This window comes from Stenella coeruleoalba (assembly GCF_951394435.1).
Source record: "Stenella coeruleoalba genome assembly, chromosome: 6".
NCBI classification, from domain to species: domain Eukaryota; kingdom Metazoa; phylum Chordata; class Mammalia; order Artiodactyla; family Delphinidae; genus Stenella; species Stenella coeruleoalba.
In genome coordinates, this window is record NC_137151.1 from 56,772,437 (window position 1) to 56,790,905 (window position 18,469).

General features: G+C 40.2%; 1 protein-coding gene across 8 annotated transcripts in view; it reads right to left on the bottom strand.

The window, feature by feature from the left end:
* The window catches only part of LOC307187647 (CD302 antigen), a 128,857-nt gene that overhangs the window by 16,725 nt on the left and 93,663 nt on the right, over positions 1 to 18,469 (bottom strand). For 5 of the 8 annotated variants that reach the window (XM_079924020.1, XM_079924017.1, XM_079924019.1 and 2 more), the window contains one exon: positions 16,116 to 18,028. The exons of 1 other annotated variant lie outside the window; for it this stretch is intronic. In XM_079924020.1, the coding sequence (XP_079780146.1) occupies positions 17,850 to 18,028 (179 nt within the window). In that variant the 3' untranslated portion in view covers positions 16,116 to 17,849. Of the gene's footprint in view, positions 1 to 9,897; positions 10,335 to 16,115; positions 18,029 to 18,469 lie in introns of those variants that run through there. 2 more of the 8 variants (XM_079924022.1, XM_079924021.1) reach the window with 1 other exon arrangement.

Below are 18,469 nucleotides of genomic sequence, written 5' to 3' on the forward strand. Positions count from 1 at the left end.
AATTTTATTTCTATAGTGGGTACCCTGAAAATTACAGCATGCAACCTTGATTTATTAGTACCTAAAATAAATGAGTACTTTTACCATTTCCTAGACAGCACTAGGATCTTACAGTAATTTAACTTCTCTTCCTTTGTGTTATTGTTATTACTATTTTGCACGGTCAATGTTCATTTAGTTTTAAACACATATTTACCTTCTCTGTTGCTTTTCATTCCTTCTTACATTTCTGTATTACTAATTGTAATAATTTTCTGTTTGCCTGAATAAACCCCTTTAATGGTAGGTCTATTACAAATTCCCTCAACTCTTGATTTTCTGTAAATGTCTTTATACTGCCTTCCTGTTTGAAGGCAATTTTTGCAAGTACAAAATTCTAGAATGGCAGCTTATCTTTCATTGAAGATGTATATAATTTTACTGTTTTGGCTTCCATCATTCCTATTGAGAAATCAGGTATTAGTCTGATTGTTACTCTTTGATGGCTGCTTTCAAGATTTTCTTTGTCGTCTTCGGTTTTTAGTAGTTTGACAGTGGTATGCCTAGTATTTTTTTTTTAATCCTGGTAATAATGTAATGCAGTTATTGAATCTGTGGGTTTATTTTCACTGTTCACTTTTGGAAAGTTCTTGGCCATCATCACTTCAAATAATGCTTCTCCTCCATTTTCTTTCTCCTCCCTTTCTGGGACTCAAAATACATATATGTTAGATTTCTCACGATGTCCAATATGTTCACTTTGCTCTTTTCTATTTTTAATACTTTTGGCTCTCCATATCATAATCTTGTTCTTTCTGGTTTACTAATCTACTCTTCAGTTTTAACAAATCTGCTATTAAACCCATCTACTGAGTTCATAATGTCAGCTATTTTTCAGTTACAGAATTTCAGCTTGTTTGTATTTTTATAGATTCTGAGTCTCTGGTGAAATTCTCAATCTTATAAACATTCTCAAACTTATTACGATTATTTTATTTTTTATTTCTTTAATTTTTATTTTATTATTTATTTGATTGCACAGGCGGGCTCCTTAGTTGTGGCACATGGGCTCCTTAGTTGTGGCTCATGGGCTCCTTAGTTGCAGCGTGCTGGCTCCTTAGTTGCAGAATGCATGTGGGATCTAGTTGCCTGACCAGGGATCGAGCCCGGGCCGCCTGCATTGGGAGCGTGTGTAGTCTTAACCACTGTGCCACCAAGGCAGTCCCTATTACGATTATTTTAAAGTTCATTTTTGAAAACTCTAATTTCTGGGTCACCTGTTGGTCTGTTTTTATTTTCCCCGCTTTGGCCTGTTTCTTATTATGCCTGGTAGTTTGTTTGTTTTTTTTTTTTTTTATCAAATACCAGATACTGTGCAGGAAAAATTGCACAGTATCTGGTATCTAATATTTAAAGTTAAAAACATTGCAGAGGCTCTAGAGGATGTCATTCTCCCCTAGAAAGGATTCTGGTAGGCATCTGGAGTATTGAAGATTATCTTAATACAATCAAGGGTGGAGTCCACCTGAGGGGGATGTTACAGCCTTTGTGAGGCCCAGTATCCATGGATTCCAACTGAAAGCCTGGATATTAGCTAAAGTCCCTCCTCTTTGGCAAGTAAAAACTCAAATTTTTGTCTCCTTAACACCATGAGAATGCCAAAAACTCTGCTCTGCTTTTAGCTGCTTAAAATTTGGGCAACTCTCCTAAAGGGAAAAGTAGTGCACAGAATATTGGGCTCGCATCAACGAGTTGCCTTAGCAGCTCTCTGATGCCTGCAAAAACCATTATTATGGAATTTTATTTAGATTTTCCAGTTGTTCTTAGTGGGAGCGTTAGTATCCCACTCCACTATAGCCAGAAGCAGAATTCCCTCTTTCACACTTTTAAGCAAGTTATCGATAAGTGCTACCATCATCCATCCAACAATCATTTGCTGAGCAACTCCCACGTGTCAGATACAACGGTCAGTGCTAAGGGGTAAGGATAAAAGGATTTAAGGGGAATTGTTCCTACACTTGAAGTGCTCAGTCTGATAGGAGAGTCAGACACATATAAATAACAAAGGTGTGAGGGGTTAAATGCTGTAAGACTATAGATGAAAAAGTAATAACTTGTAGAGTAAGGAACCATTTCAAAAAGGAGACAATATTTGAGCTGCAATTCGCAGGACAAATGAGTTTACCATGTGGAAAAGGAAAAAGAAATCCCAGGCAGAATGGAACACCATAAAAAGCACAGTGACAGGCACCTAGTAAGGAGTCAAATATTTGTTGAATGGGTGAACTAAGCAGGTCTCTCCCTCCCTACACTCCTCCTACCAGATGTTTTATGTATTAAGACGTGAGAGAGAAAAGAAAAGCAATCATTTCCAGAATGAAACTCAAATTGAAAGTCACAAGGGCACATACTCTGAATCGCAAACTTTGACTCTTTTTTCTTCTCCTATTTTCTTCTGGTTCCCTTTGTTGCTTTTTCTTTAGCCTTATGGAATTGAAAACAAATGGAAATGGAAACAGACTCCATTACCACATTTAAGGACACCTGAAACACCTTTATAAAGTGAAACACTGGAAGTCTTGAACCACGGGTTAAGAAATGCCCTCTTGTATCATTTCTAGTCAAAACTATACATAGGATTTTGTACTGACAATAAATAACTCAAGAATATAAAAAAATAATTCTTGAAATACTGTTTAAATGGAATAAAGCATGTCTATTAAGTATACAAAAATATAATCAACACCAAGTGAAGTGAAATTTATATTATTTCTTTGTATACTTGTAGCTCTTAGGCTTTACAATTACAATGAACTCTGATCTCCAAACCATCTATAAAGTATATTCTTTTTATCAGTAGCAACTCATGTGTCAGTTCTCCATGAAATGTCCAACCCTCACCTTCCCATAACCTCTGATTCCTCTGAACTTCTACAGGACTTTGCACTACACAACATGTAAGAGGCCTTTTCTGGTTATAAAGACTAAAGACCTGTTCAGGTTACCCCAAATAATAGAGATGTTTTGCAAGGATACATGGGGTAATAAGAAATCTGAGGATATTATCCCAGCAAACAGGCCTCCTAGGGCTCTTACATACAAGGTACCCCTTAGGTACCCCTACCTAGCTTAGGGTAGTCAGCCTTTGATATAGGAAATTATCCTTATTTTGATTACTTATGGCTTGGATGGTGAGCATAATACGGAACAAACCATGGCCCTATGCATAAGAACTGTAGGAAGCCATTCTTGGAAAAGGGGCTGTGTTATCCTTTGATGACCAACACACATTCACGTGCACTGACAAATCCTGCTTTTCTGTATGGTAGTTATCTGATACCTATCCTGTTTTCCCAATTGGACTGTTAACTGCATGACAACAGAGATCATAACTTAAACCTAACTTGTACCCCCAATAATAACTATGATAGAGTTTTGTACATAACACAGATAGCCTGCAGAGAAATGGGACAGTGCAGGGTTCTGATTAAGCACATTAAGCTATGGAGAAAAGTCTGGCTCTGACTACATGACCTCGGGTATGTTACTTAACTGTGCTCCAATTTCCCTATTTGTAAAATGGGGATGATAACAGTACCTATCTCAGGGAGTTGTTGTGAGAAAATTGTTTTAGGTGCCAGGGATTCCACAGTGAATAAAAAGGAACAAAAATCCTGCCATCCTGGAGCTTATATTCTAGTTGAGGCAGATACATGAAGGCAAGATAAATAGGTAAAATAATATGTTAGATGGTATTATTATTATTATTATTTGCAGTACGCGGACCTCTCACTGTTGTGGCCTCTCCCGTTGCGGAGCACAGGCTCCGGACATGCAGGCCCAGCAGCCATGGCTCACGGGCCCAGCCGCTCCGCGGCATGTGGGATCTTCCCGGACCGGGCCACGAACCCGTGTCCCCTGCATCGGCAGGCGGACTCTCAACCACTGCGCCACCAGGGAAGCCCTGGTATTTTATTTAGATAGTACATTAGCAATCTATTGCTATGTAACAAATTAGCAACTTAAAACAATAAAAACCTTTATTATCTCACACAATTTCTCTGCATCAGGAATTCAGAAGCAGCTGCTTAGCTGGGTGATTTTGGCTTGGCACCTCTCATAAAGTTTCAGTCAAGGCTGCATCTATCTGAAAAGTGAACTGGGGCTGGAGGATCGGCCACCAAGTGAGTAGGAGCTGGCTGTGGGTAGAAGGCCTCAGTTCCTCACCATCTGGACTTCTCCACAGGGCTGCTCAAGGGTTCTTATGACATGGCAGGTGGCTTCCCTAAGAGCAAGTGATTCAAATGAGAACAAGGTAGAAGTGCAATGTCTTTTACAATCCAGCCTTGGGAGCCACTCTCCATTATTTCCACAGTGTCCTGTTGGTTATACAGGATACAGGTCAGCCCTATTCAGTGAAGAGTATGAACACCAGGAAGCAAGAATCTTTGGGGCCACCTTGGAGGCTAGCAACCACAGATAAGAGATGCCAGGTCCTGACTGTAGGGTGGGGGCTGGGGTTGAAGTTGTAGAAAGGTGTCCAAGGAAGACGTCACTGTAAAGGTGACCTATACAAAAAGAGATCTGAAGGAGCTGAAGGAAAAGAGCCAAGTACTTATCTAGGTCACACAGGCCTCTGGGATGGGAATGAGTGTGATGATAATGATAACTGACAAAGTCCCTTGCTGGATAATTCAATAAGCAGTATGTGATAAGACAAGAAAAAGCCCCCAAACCCAAAAATAAAAACAAAAAGCTATAGGCAGAAAAGCAGAAAACAAACTGCTAACTTCAGATCCTTCCAACTTTCAACTGTTTCTTCCTTAGGCTCATTTCAGCATTAGCAATTAACTCCAGTTAATGTAGCACTGAACCCTTCTTCTCATGCTACCAGTCAGAGTGAGTGCCCCAGAAACAAGCTTTAAGCACTACTCAAGAGATATATATTTACTTTGGGAGAAGAGTGTTCCAACAGAGGCTGATACCTCTTGTGAGGGAACTACGGAGGTTCACGCACTTCATAAGCAGAAAGGCTAAACTAAGTCTTTTTCAACGCCAAGTATCTTTGCTATAATGAAAAACCTGTCTCCCCAAAATACTGCCACAAGTTTTCAATTACGGGTTCTGTAATGTTTTCTAGAAAGTATATTTCAAGAAACATCCTTGGGTCAAAAAAAAAAAAAATCCTGCCCACAATGCTCTCTCCAAAGTGCTTTTCTGTTACTCTTGCTTCTTCACAGCTGCTGAAAGATAGGTTGTTATTAATAACGCACCTAAATGACTCTTCATGGATTGTATAATTTTATAATTCTATTGATTTAATATGTACAGAAATTTAGGAGCCTGATGAAAATTTTGAAAGCTTGTACTTAACTCCAAAAGTTTCCAAATAGATCCTCCGCTTAAAATTATCATGTGCTGGGCTTCCCTGGTGGCGCAGTGGTTGAGAGTCCGCCTGCCGATGCAGGGGACACGGGTTCATGCCCCAGTCTGGGAAGATCCCACATGCCGCCGAGCGGCTTGGGCCCGTGAGCCATGGCCGCTGAGCCTGCGCGTCCGGAGCCTGTGCTCCGCAGCGGGAGAGGCCACAACAGTGAGAGGCCCGCGTACCGCCAAAAACCAAAAAACAAAAAAAATTATCATGTGCTAAAAGACTAAAATGGCAGAGCCACAAGAATGTTTTGCATTACCAGTCAGCTCTAATGGAACTCTCTGTTCCCTTGTAATTAATTTTTTTAAAGAACCAGGCACAGCATAAGAGGAAGTGATCCTTGGGACAGACTTGTTCTGAATGTTAACAAAGGAGGCAAGATTGTACTTTTTTTTCCTTGCCAATAATAAGACCTTCGCCCCTCTCCTATTAGACATGAGTCAGTCACTTACCTTCCACAAGGGCAGAGGAGGAGGAAGAAAGAGGCGCTGGTTATTACCTTTATTAAGTATGGAGGAGGACATGGTGTACCAGGCCCCTGATAATCCGGAGGGCCTGGGCTGCAAAGATATCCCTGAATTGTAAGGAAATTCAGCCACTCTGACACTCAGTCCCCTCCCCACGCTACCCAACCTAGCTTCCAAGATGTCCACCCCCATCTTCTCCCTTCACGTCCCTTCTCAGAAAAGCTGTCATGACTTTTATTCATAGAATGAGGGTGCCAGTGCTTCTCTGCACCTTTCTTACTGGGCAACGCTGGTCTATTCTCTTATAGATGCAATCTCAAGATTTGTCCTCAAAATCTAAAATAATCTTAAATACTTGATAGGTATAATAAAAAATTGTGGACAGCAACCCTGTTGCAAAACTAATTTTCAACACGGAAGCACATTTCTAACAGCTTCTCAACAATGAAAGAAGTCCTGAAATAATACCTAATTACTATTTCACTTTTTCATTGGAAGGCAAATGAACACTTACTAACATTTCAGAATTTACAATCTGAAATAATTTCCCCTGAAACATCACTGCTCCATTCACAAAGGGCCAGAAAAAGTCACATCAATAGATTAAGGTGACTTAATGCTTTGAATTCAATTATGAGATGAGTTCATGGGCGGAAGTAAAAATAACTTGAAGGAAACTGCAATCCCATTATCGCCCCCTACTTCTTAAATCATTCATCTAAATTTTTTATCCTTTCATTATAAATTAGAATAAAGTACAGAGACACTTTTCAAAACAAAACAAAACAAAAAATCCACAAGATAGTAAAGTTTCTGCTGTTATGGAGCTCCCTTGGTAAGGGGAGCGAAAAGCAAGAAGAGAGTGAAGAAACGAGATTCATTCTGAGAGAATTCAGTGCTCTGAAGAAGAGAAAACACGGGGATGTGATAGAGAAGGTGGCATATGAACAGAGCTCTGAACGATATGGGAGTGGGTAGCCATGCCAAGGACTGGGGAAGGGGAGGGGGGTCTGGGCAGAAGAGCCAGGAGGTAGCTGAGTGCCCAGAGGTCATCGTGGATAAACAGAGTGGATAGCAGGAAGGGCGGTAAGAGGTGGCGTCAGGGAAGGAGGCAGAGTATTGTAGGCTACGGCAACTCAAAGTGAGAAACGATTCAGTGACCACAGAATGGGGTTTCCTCTAACATGCTTGTGTTCACTTATATTCACGCTGCTCACAGGAAACCACTGACCCAAGAAACAGACACCAATCATGTACTATGTACAACAAGTGCCGTTACAGAAGAACTTTTTAAAAGGGATGGCATGGAACCTTACTCAGGTATTTTTTGTTCATTGTGATTTTTCAAGATAATATCTATATTATTATAGATATTATTATAGATATTATTATAGATATTATAATATCTATATCTATATAGATATTATTATAGATATTATAATATCTATAATAAGAACAACACAAGATCATTTACACTAATAAACTCCAAAATAACAGAGAACAATAATTTCCATTTCAATGTTACATTTATGCTTTATGCAACACCCTAGGAGCTTTTCTGTTAAGACCTTGCCATTCAGCAAATTCCATGAGAACCTTGAAAAGCTCTTTCTTTACTTAGTTCTAAGCCAAATGTGATTCCTGATCTTGTCTAGATAGATTTGTGAAGTATGATGATAAAACACATAGTTTTTCAGCCCTGTGTTATCAACATGTATGGGAATGTGCTCGGTAACCATACACATCAACAGACATAAAGCGGCACTTGTGACATAATTTTCTAGTTGCAATAATTACCCTTCACTTCGTATGAAGAGAACAAAGGAAAACCAAGATTCACCATGTCTGGAATAGGTGCTAGACATGGAGTTCTCACTGAATGCTCACTACAGCCCCATGGGTATTATCTCCATTTTACTGAAGTGCAATGAGTTGCACAATTCGATCAAGGCCACAGAGTCTGTACCTAACTCCAAAGCTCATACTCCTTCTAAATTAATCCTTCAAACCTCCTGAGAGAAGCTGATTCATTAATAGCAATCATTTATTCGACAGGCACTTCTTCAGCTCTTGAAAAGTCTATTTAACCATACTTGACTTATAAAAGGAAAAAGAACAAAACTTTCCAAAGATAGTTTTGAGACAGGCTGGGACCTGGGACCCTTTGCTGCAATGCTTGCACCTGGACAAACGTCTCCTCCAGCAACAGAATGCAAAGAAACTATAAGAGACTAAAAATAACTGCACGCATGCACAGTTGGGGCAAATTATGAGCAACAAGATACAAAAAGATCAAAACCCAACTGCCGCTTCTGAGCTGCCAGGAGCAAAGGCAGGGTACTGCGCATGATCCCTGCACACAGCACCACCAAGGGGGTGGGCAGCCCACCTAAGCAACCTCTCCAGCCACCCATGTCTGCTCCTACCCTCAACCCCACTTAGGGGATCAGCTCGCTCCCCGCTTAGGGAGCAAGCAAGGGCACTTGTTATTTGTTCTCACTCCCTCACGCTGCAGCATCCCTAATAAAGCCTCGCCTGAATTCCTCATCTGGCCTCGTCAATTTCTATTAAGGAGCCCAAGAGCCCAGGTGGGTAACAGCCTGTCTTCCACTGCTGATCAAAACAGCTTCTCTTAAGAAGAGAAATACCACACAATCTAGAAACGGACTTTTTAAAAAATCTGACAAGAAAAGTATTTGTTTTACTGAGCCTGACATATGAAGGCGCGGCAACCCAGAGGGTGGCTTAAATGGGCGTTTAGATGTTACTGGCAAACATAAGGAGGGCGTGCATAAGGAGGGATTCACAGAATCTCTGGTCCAGCCTTGTTTTGGACAAAACGAATGTGTTCAGTCTCAACAGTGTGAAACTCTTGTTTCTGCTCCTCCATAGGCAGCAGATGCCATAACTGGTCATAAATGCTGGTCGACAAAAGGTGTCAGGATAGGAGCTTTGAGTCTGTAAAAAAAAGGCAACTTCTGAGATGCTTACTCTACTGCTGCCTCCAATACTGAGATCCTTTAATATATTCCTGCCTGTCAGCGGGCTTCCAGCAGGAATTTATAAAATGGCAGTGAAATTCACAGGGGGCAGTGAAATTCACGAGCCAAACTCTTGCATAATCATTTTATTCAAACCCACGCAAGTACTCACTTAGTTCTTGTTTATTTTGCTCCTTAATTCCTGGAATTGTTCAATCAGTGATTTTGGATGGAAGTCTTTCCCCAGAGTTTCCCCCATCAACATTTTTGACATGTTTGCAAGAGAAACTTGTTTAAAAAAACACAAAACATTCAAGAGAATTGTCCATTTTCCTCACGATTCATTTTGGAAATGACTGACTAATCAAGAGTAATTTTTCAGATGTCACTTGCACAACAGCAGACTGGACTTAAAGATTTTTAAATCACACGACTTAAGTGGAATCCAGGCCTCGCCTGTTCTCGTCCCACTTCCATTCAGTGTTATTTGGCTGAACTGTTTTCCTGTTTGGACAACTTGAACACCAACCAATTGGTCAAACAACGCCGAGAGCAAAAGAGGGCCAGCTTCTCCCAGCCCCCGCCCCCGCCGCTCACCAGCTGAGGACATCTCCGCAGCCAACTTCCCCACTTCTCCTTTCAGCCCCAAATGGCCCTGAAACTATGTTCGTCCTGGGGCTCGAAGTCCCTCCGCTCTCCTGTCAATTAGCGCCGTTTGGGACCCCTGCCCGCGAGTGGGGTCTGCGCCGAGGATGTGGACGCGGCGGGAGACGAAGGGCGCTCTCGGGTCCCCGGCTACCCCCTCCCCGGGGGCGCTCTCTCGGAACCCACCGAACGCGGAGGTGCTGGGGGGGGATGACCAGACGCCAGGGCGCACGGGTGCGCGCGGGGTGGGCGTGCAGGGGAGCGCGACATGCCCGTGGAGTTGAAGCCCTCGGCCGCGGAGGGGGTGGAGAGTCTCCGCCGGGCGGCGGGAAGGCGGTCGCTCCGGGCCCGGGCTCCCAGGCCGAGGAGGGGGCGCGGCAAGGGGCCAGCTTACCCGCAGCGGCGGCGGCGACTGTGAGGCCCAGCAGCGGCAGCAGGAGAGCGGGGGGCGCGGCGCGGGGCATGACTGCGCTGCGGACCCGGCGCGCACGCTGCTCGGAAGTGCGGAGCCGCCGCCCGACCCCTCCCACCCGCGGCCCCTAACCCGCCCGAGTGCCCGCCCGCGCTGCTTTCCGGCCGGCGCTCCGGCTCTCCGTGATTTTTAAAACTTTTCATCTGAACCGAAATAAATTCAGCCTCTCAAAAATGTTGCCAAAGTAGTACAAGGAATTTCTATAACCCTTCAGCCAGCTTTTCTAAATATTAACGTCGTATGTAACTCCAGTACAATGAGTCAAAGCCAGCATATTAACACGGGTGTAATACTGTGGACTAATCTACAGCCGTTATCACATTTCACCGATTGTCCCTCTGATGTTCTTTTTCTGTTCTAAAATCCAATCCAGGGTCATACACTATTGAGATATGACGTCTCCTCAGTCTCTTTAATGTGGGACAGTTCCTGTGTCATTGCTTATCTTTCACCATCGATCTGGATACAAGTTTGAAGAGTACTGGCCAGTCGCTATGTAGAATGTCCTTTAGTTTCAGTTTGTCTGATGTCTCCTCCTGAGGGAGATTAGAAGAACAGGATTCAGGTTATGTTTTTGTTTTGTTGTTGTTTGTTTTCTGGCAAGAGTACCACAGAAGGCATATGCCCAGCCCAGGAGGACCATGTCATTCTGTCTCATCACTGGTGATGCCAACTTTGATCCCTTGGTTAAAGTGGTGTTTGTCCTTTGGACCTAATGGTCAGAAACCTTTTCAAAGGCTCTTCTCTCAGTGGACTGTGGCCCTCAGACAACCCTTCTCTGTCAGCAGCTCCTGGATTAAGGGTCTTTAAACTACGCTTATACGGCCCGTGGAAGGAACCAACTCTGATGGATACCTTGATGTTGAACTTCTGGCCTCCAGAACTGTGGCACAATAAATTTCTGTCGTTTAAGAAAAAAAAAAAAGGGAAACCACCCATACTTATTATATGTATAAACTATGCAACTGTAACTCCACTAGTGAGTGTCTCTGGAACCAGACAGTCAAGGCCAGGCAGGCTGCTTGTTTAAACCCTGACATTGTCTCATGTCATTACCAAAAGAGTGCTTTAAAATCAAGTCTAAACTCTACAAACACAAACAACTCAATTTTAAAATGTACAAATGAGCTGAACAGACACTTTGACAGAGAAGATACACAGATGGCAAAAAGCATATGAAAACATACAACGTCACATGTCACTAGGGAATTGCAAATTAAAACAAGATACCACTACACACCTATTAGAATGGCTTTTAAAATCAACAACACCAAATGCTGATGAAGATGGAGAGCAAAAGGAACTCTCATTCATTGCTGGTGAGAATGCAAAATGGTACAGCCACTTTGGAAGACACTTTGCAGCTTCTTGCAAAACTAAATATACTCTTACCATGTGATTCAGTGATCATGCTCCTTGGTATTTATCCAAACAAGCTGAAACCTTACATATTCACAAAATTTTTAAAAATATTTTATTTATTTATTTTTAAATTTTATTTAAAATTTAAAAAAATAATTAATTAATTTATGGCTGTGCCAGGTCTTAGTTGTGGCATGTGGATCTTAGTTGCAGCATGCAGGATCTTTAGTTGCAGCATGCAGACTTCTTAGCTGCGGCATGAGGGCTCTTAGTTTCGACCTGCACGTGGGACCTAGTTCCCTGATCAGGGATTGAACCCAGGCCCCCTGTATTGGGTTACCCACTGGACCACCAGGGAAGTCCCTATCACAAAAATTTATATGTAGATATTTACAGTGGCTTTATTCATAATTGCCAAAATCTGGAAGCAACCCAGATATCCTTCAATAGGTGAATGGATAAATAAACTGTGGTACATCCAGACAATGAAATATTGTTCAGCACTAAAAAGAAATGCACTATCAGGCCATGAAAAGACATGGAAGAAGCTTAAATGCATATTGCTAAGTGAAAGAAGACAATCTGAAAAGTCCACATACCCTGTAATTTTAACTTTATATTTTGGAAAAGGCAAAACTGTGGTATCAGTAAAAGATCAGTGGTTGCCAAGGGTTGGGGGAGGTGGGAAGGGAGCCATGAATAGGTGGAGCACAGAGAACTATCAGGGCAGTGAAACTGTTCTGTAAGATACTATAATGGTAGACACATATCATTATACATTTGTCAAAACCCATAGAATATACAACATAAAGATGAATCCTAATGTAAACTACGGACTTTAGTTAATAATAATGTATCCATACTGGATCATCAGTTTTACCAAATGTCCCACACTAATGCAAGATGCTAATAATAGGGAAACATGGCGAGGGATAAGGAGGTATATGGGAACTCTCTGTACTTTCTGCTCGTTTTTTAACCTAAGACTGCTCAAAAATTAAAGTCTATTCTAAAAGATCAAGTCTAACCTTTTCCAATCCTTTCTAACCCTTTCCATTTCTCTAATAGTCCAGTCGGAAATGGAGTGATTGCACCAAGGAAATCTATCTGACCAAAGGGGTCTATAAGGAGAGTCACAGAATGTTAGAGGTGGTAGGGGCCATCTTCATTTACTGATAAGGAAACTGAGGTCCAGAGAAGGGATATCACTTAGCCACAGGCACACAGTGAATGCCAAAAAATGAACCAGAGCCCAGGTCTTCTGCTGGACTCTCCCACCCTCTCCAGGTTCAGTCTCTCTTGCCAAAGTATCAATGTCTTGCTCAACTTATTTATTTCCATCATTCCTCTCAGACTGTCAATAACGGGTTTATATACTAAACCCAAATCCAAAGCAAATCCTTCCAAATGTACACAATGTTTATTAAATACGAAAACATCCTGATTCTGGACACTTCTGTCCTGCTAACTACACAAGTAAAATGAACAGCTCTATGCAGTCATGTATTTGGAAAAGTCATCTCCACCCCCCGCCTCGGGCACCAAAGCATATTGTATCAATCTGGATTACTTTGCATGAAAACTAATTGTCAAATAATGGTTAGATTTACAATAGAAGTAGAACCTTAATGAATCAACACCATTTAGGCAAATAACCCTTTTCAGCTGTCTTTTATTTTTAAGTCATTTGAACTAAGGGAAGGCATATTTTCCCCACTGTTAACTCTGATGCATACTTCCTCATTTTTTATGCTAATATGACAAAACAGACTACTTAACCACGTCTGCATGGAATAATACACTATTTCATCAAAATCTCTCACTATGATGTTCTACTTTCCAGTCACACCTCATACCTTTTATTTTTCCTTCTCTTTCACTTCTCTTTGACCTCATTCCAGACTCCAATCCCTTGACTTCATTTTTCCTGGCCTTTTATTTCTCCCTTCTTCATCCAGCCTGGATACCATACCCTCCCTTGTTTCTCTGTTGCATCCACCTGGCCAACTCTGACTCCTGGGGTCTCTTCCTTTTTTCCCTCTTTTTCCAAATTAAAAAAAATTTTTTTAACTTCCAGCTGTATTGAAATATTTTGAAATATAATTGACATATAACATTTTGTAAATTTAAGGTGCACAGTGTGTTGATTTGATGTATATTGCAAAAGGATTACCACCATAGCGTTCCATCTTGTCACATAATTACCATTTCTTTCTTGTGATGAGAACATTTAATATCTACTCTCTTAGCAACTTTTAACTATATTACACAGTATTGTTAACTATAATCACCATGCTGTATATTCCTCAGAACTTATTCATCTTATAAGTGGAAGTTTGTACCCTTAAACCACATCCCCCCTTTTCCCCTACTCCCACCTCTGGTAACCACCATTCTGCTGTTTCTATGAGTTTGGCTCTTTTAGATTCCACATGTGAGTGATATCATACATATTTATCTTTCTTTGTCTGACTTACTTCACTTAGTATAATGCCCTCCAGATTCACCAATATTGTTGAAAATGGCAGAATTTCTTTCTCTCTCATGGCTAAATAATAGTCGTGTGTGTGTATCACATCTTCTTTATCCATTCATCCATTGATGGATACTTAGGTTGTTTCCATACCTTGGCTATTGTGAATAATGCTGCAATGCACATGGGAGTGCAGTTATCTCTTCAAGATCCTATTTCCATTTCCTTTGGATATACACCCAGAAGTGGGATTACTGGATCACATGGTAGTTCTGTTTTTAATTTTTTGAGGATGGGGTCTCTTCTTTCTTCTTCATAGTCTCCTTTCCCTCAATTCTAGTGAAGTAGCTGAGGGCAGGTAGAGGAAATCTATTAATCCTCTTGATGCTTGCCTCTACTAATATATGGCTTTTAATTTCATCTGGGCCCAGTAAGCCTCTTCTGCAGTCTTTTCATTTTGTCTTGGTCATTATCCTCTCTCATTCCCCACATAGAATATTTCAATTTTTTTATTATGCTCTTCAAGCTGAAACCCCATTTGATACTTGTCTTTCTCGGCAGAAAACCTCACCTTCTACTCAGTAGGAAAATAGGGGCCATCAGGTGTAGACAAACATCTTCAAAGACTTATCTGCTCTCCCCTTCCCTTTCACACAGGTCTTTCTCTTTTGTCCTCAGAGAGGAATGCATGCTTCCTCCCATCCCATCCAAACCTAGTTCCTCTTTATGTGGGTTTAGAACTGCGCCTCTCATCCCAACTGCTCCAAGATTTTCTTCCATTAATGATGCCCCATCTCTCCCCGGCATCATCAACTACTGTCCATCATTTTTAGTTTTTGATGTGTTTTGTTTTCTTTCCTCTAAGCTTCTCAACGTGTGAATCTCTTTCTGTTCTCCTTTGGGAAAAAATCTTCTTCAACCCTCCTCCTCTCTCTAGGTATGGCCCATCTCTACATACTTCTCAAGATTTCATGTTCTCTATTTCCTAATTTCCCTTTCATTTTTCAGCTCACTCCCATCTGGATTCTGGTGATCTCCTGCATTTCCATTGGTTAAAATCACCAATGTTTTCCTGATTCCTGGATTCCAGTTTTATCTGACTTTGGCTCTTTGTTGTTTAGCAATTGGAGCAATATTGACTTGACCCTACATTGTATTAAGAGGGTATTTGGCCAGGGAACCAGATACCCTCTTAGGACTTCTCAGGACTGACATCAACCCACATAAGGTCCCTGGGGAGGGTCCTGGGCTGGGCACTGCTGAGCTCCCTTGTTGTGAGATAAGTTAGGCCTAGATAACTTTAGACCAAAACAGAGGAGGAGTCCTCCTCTGTGAACTTCAGGTCCCCTAGGCCCAGGAACAGGAAAAATGGGATGAAGAGGAAAGGCTGATGAGGAAGACCAGTGAAAAGCCTCGTGCAGATAATCCAGGAAGCAAAAAAGGATAGAGGTCTGAATTAAGACAGCTGGCAATGGAGATAACCAGTTCATGAGAAGTGTGGGAAAAAACTGACAGAATTGTTGGATTAGAGAGATGAGAAAGAGAGAATTTAAGGATGATTTCTGAGTTTCTAGCTTGGGAAACAAGGGGTATATTGTCTTCATATTAATTCAAGGAGAATATAAGAAGAAGAACTGTTTGGAAGAATAGAAAAAAGTCTCAAATTCTGCTTGTGATTAAGTTAGCTTGGGAAAAAAGAGAAATAGGTGTATACTAAAGTTGTTGAGATGTAATATTGTGAAAATGTCTGAATTTAGATTATACAGGAAATCAGAGTTAACTTTGTACAGATCATGAGGTCTAATTAAAAAAAAAGTCTTTGATATATATAGTTAAAATTTGTCTTTTTAGATAAAAAGTTGTTGAGCAAAGACCTAACAATTAGGTCTTTGTTTCTCCAAGAGGTCTTTAGGATTAAATGAACCTAAGAGAAAGGAACCTGAATCTCTGGCTTTCCCTAGATTCAACTCAGCAGAGGGGTCAGGACTGGGGGTTGCCAACACTATTTGCAGAGGAGATCTCCCAGATAACGAAACATCTTGGCCTGGGATCAGGGAAGGGAACATGCTGTGAGAGGATAGTCATTGGTAGCACTTCTAAATTTGTCCCCTATACCTGATCATTGGGTGTATTTGCCTGCTTTTTTAGGTGCCTGGTTTTGAAATATCAATTTTGTCAGACCACATGTGGGTGTTGGATTAGTTAGGAAGATCGGAAAAAGTTGTCTTCAGTTCCTCTGAGACATTTGGAACAGGGGAAATGAGGAAGGGAACACAATACAGGCAGTTCTGATCGTGTTGAGAAGGACTTTCATGGAGATTGTTCAGTGGGAGTTAGAAACATAAACTAGATATTTGAACTACTGACTTAGAAGTGGTTGATGAATGTCGTGGGGTGGGAGGTGGTGTACTGGATCTCCTGAAGGGAGCACACAGAACGAGAAGCAAGTGGATCATAGGTGGAATCCCTGCTGATCCAGTAGTTTAAAGAAACGCTGAGTCAGAGGAATCGAAAAAAGAGCCTAAAATCAAACATTCAGAGATGTAGGGATGATTACGTTTATTCTTTTAAAAATGCACACAAAATCTTAAGGATGCCTTGCTTTACAATAGCTGGACACTTTATTTCTTGTCATGCTATATGCCTAACATAATAAAGCCCAATCTAGAGATATTTTTTCCCCAACAAGGATCAACAACACTTTTACTTAAAAAATAAAATGACTTTATTATGGCATCACTACTACATATACCTGTACTTTTTGCATCCAGTTTGTTTAGTTCTTTGAAGAAAGTCTTAACAACTAAAATTGTACAGATCATAGAGCAAGAGAATTACTTTAACAAATTCAGTAAAAAATAGTTCAGGACAACTGTACTATAGAGTTTTAGACTATACTAACGTTGTCTTAGAAATTTATTTACAATGTTATCACAGTATAAACACTCTAAATTTTAAAATAAATCTGTGGATTTTATACAAAAATATTCTAAAGTACAAGTATAAGTTAAACACTGAATAGAACATTCATCATATGCAGTAGAAGCTATTATTAAGAAAATATTCTAGGTGGTAAAATTCTAAACGATAACCACAAGACTGTTTCCTAAACCATTCCTAATTTTAAATATTTTAGTAGTAATCACAAGGTTTAGTTTCATGGTAAAATTTTCATTTTTACAAATGTGAGATACACCGTTACCTTCACAGGCCTCTTTTCTCTTTAGCTTATGTAAAAAGGCAACAAAGTAATAAAAATTTCTTAGTCAGAAGTTGCCATACTATATAAGTATATTAATTGTGAAATTTTCAAAAAATCTTATACTTAGCTGATTCCCTTTAAAAAGAAAACAGTTATATGTTGTACCTAAAACAAAAAAACACATTTCAGAAAAATGTTAAGTACTAAATCTTTTTTTAAAGTCTTTTTTTTAAAGAAAACTATGACCAGAACAAAACATTTGCATTTAAATAATTTTGGTGTGAAATATCTTTGGAATAGTATAAGAAACTCTTGCCAAGAGGCACCATTTTGCTGTTTACATGTTTCATTGCTCAATAATTTCCCCCAAATGCTACAAATGACTATTTTAAAACAATGTTGACATTATTTACAGTTGTGTTTTTACCTTGAGGTACTAATTTTGCATTTGGCTCGGATGTTCTTAAAAGGTAGATCTGTGACCTAGTAATATGCCAGTTTTGATTTCCTAAGACGTTGTGTTAAAATACCATTAAAATATACATATCCTTATTACCAACCACATTCTTACAGAGAGAAATGCACATTAAACATTACCTTATGAACAATTTGGACTTTAGTTCCAGCTTTGGTTCCTTTTCATTCTATTAAGTAGTTATAAACATGGCATTTGTGGGTAATTGTGTAATTGTAGATACCAGGATAGCAATTAAACAAAAAAAGAAAAAGTACTTAAGACTTCTACGTTGAAACAGAGTAAATACTGACATTGGGAAAATTTTAAATGGCCCATTTTTCCTAAACCATCAGTGCAAATTAGCAAACCTTTAGAAGAGTTTAGTCATGGAAAGAAGGAAGCATAATTTCATCTTCATTGACTCCTTGTTGATACCGAACTGAAGAGAAGCCCACCCAGTGCAAACGGTTCCTTTGGAAAAGGAACCAGATCAATCCGCTGATGAGAGCTAAGAAACTTAGCACAGCAAATGTGATACCCATTCCTCTGTAATCAGGGCCTAGAACAGGGAAAGGTTTGACAGTGGAGGAGAGAATATAAACGTGATTATTATTGATTTTATACATTAGGCTCTATGTCACATATGTAAACACTGTACAAATTAGATACAATAACTACCTGATTGTTTCATAGTGTGAACACAATTCAAATTCATCATCAGATACTTAAGAGCTTTCGTTTCCAATTTAACTCTTTTCATTCAAATCCTCTTCATTGCTATAGCAATTTTCTTCCAAAGAAATTAAAGTGCTATCATTATTCTCACTTCCCTTCCCATCATCTCTGAGACCATCATTCCCAGTATATTACCTTACTTTGATAGCAAATTGCTAAAAGTTGTAAATGTTTGTGTTTGACTTACCTAGTGCCAAATAAAGTATTATTTGCTTTAAAGGAATTTAAGCCTTTAGGATGACCTCATTTAGCTCCTTGCTATTCA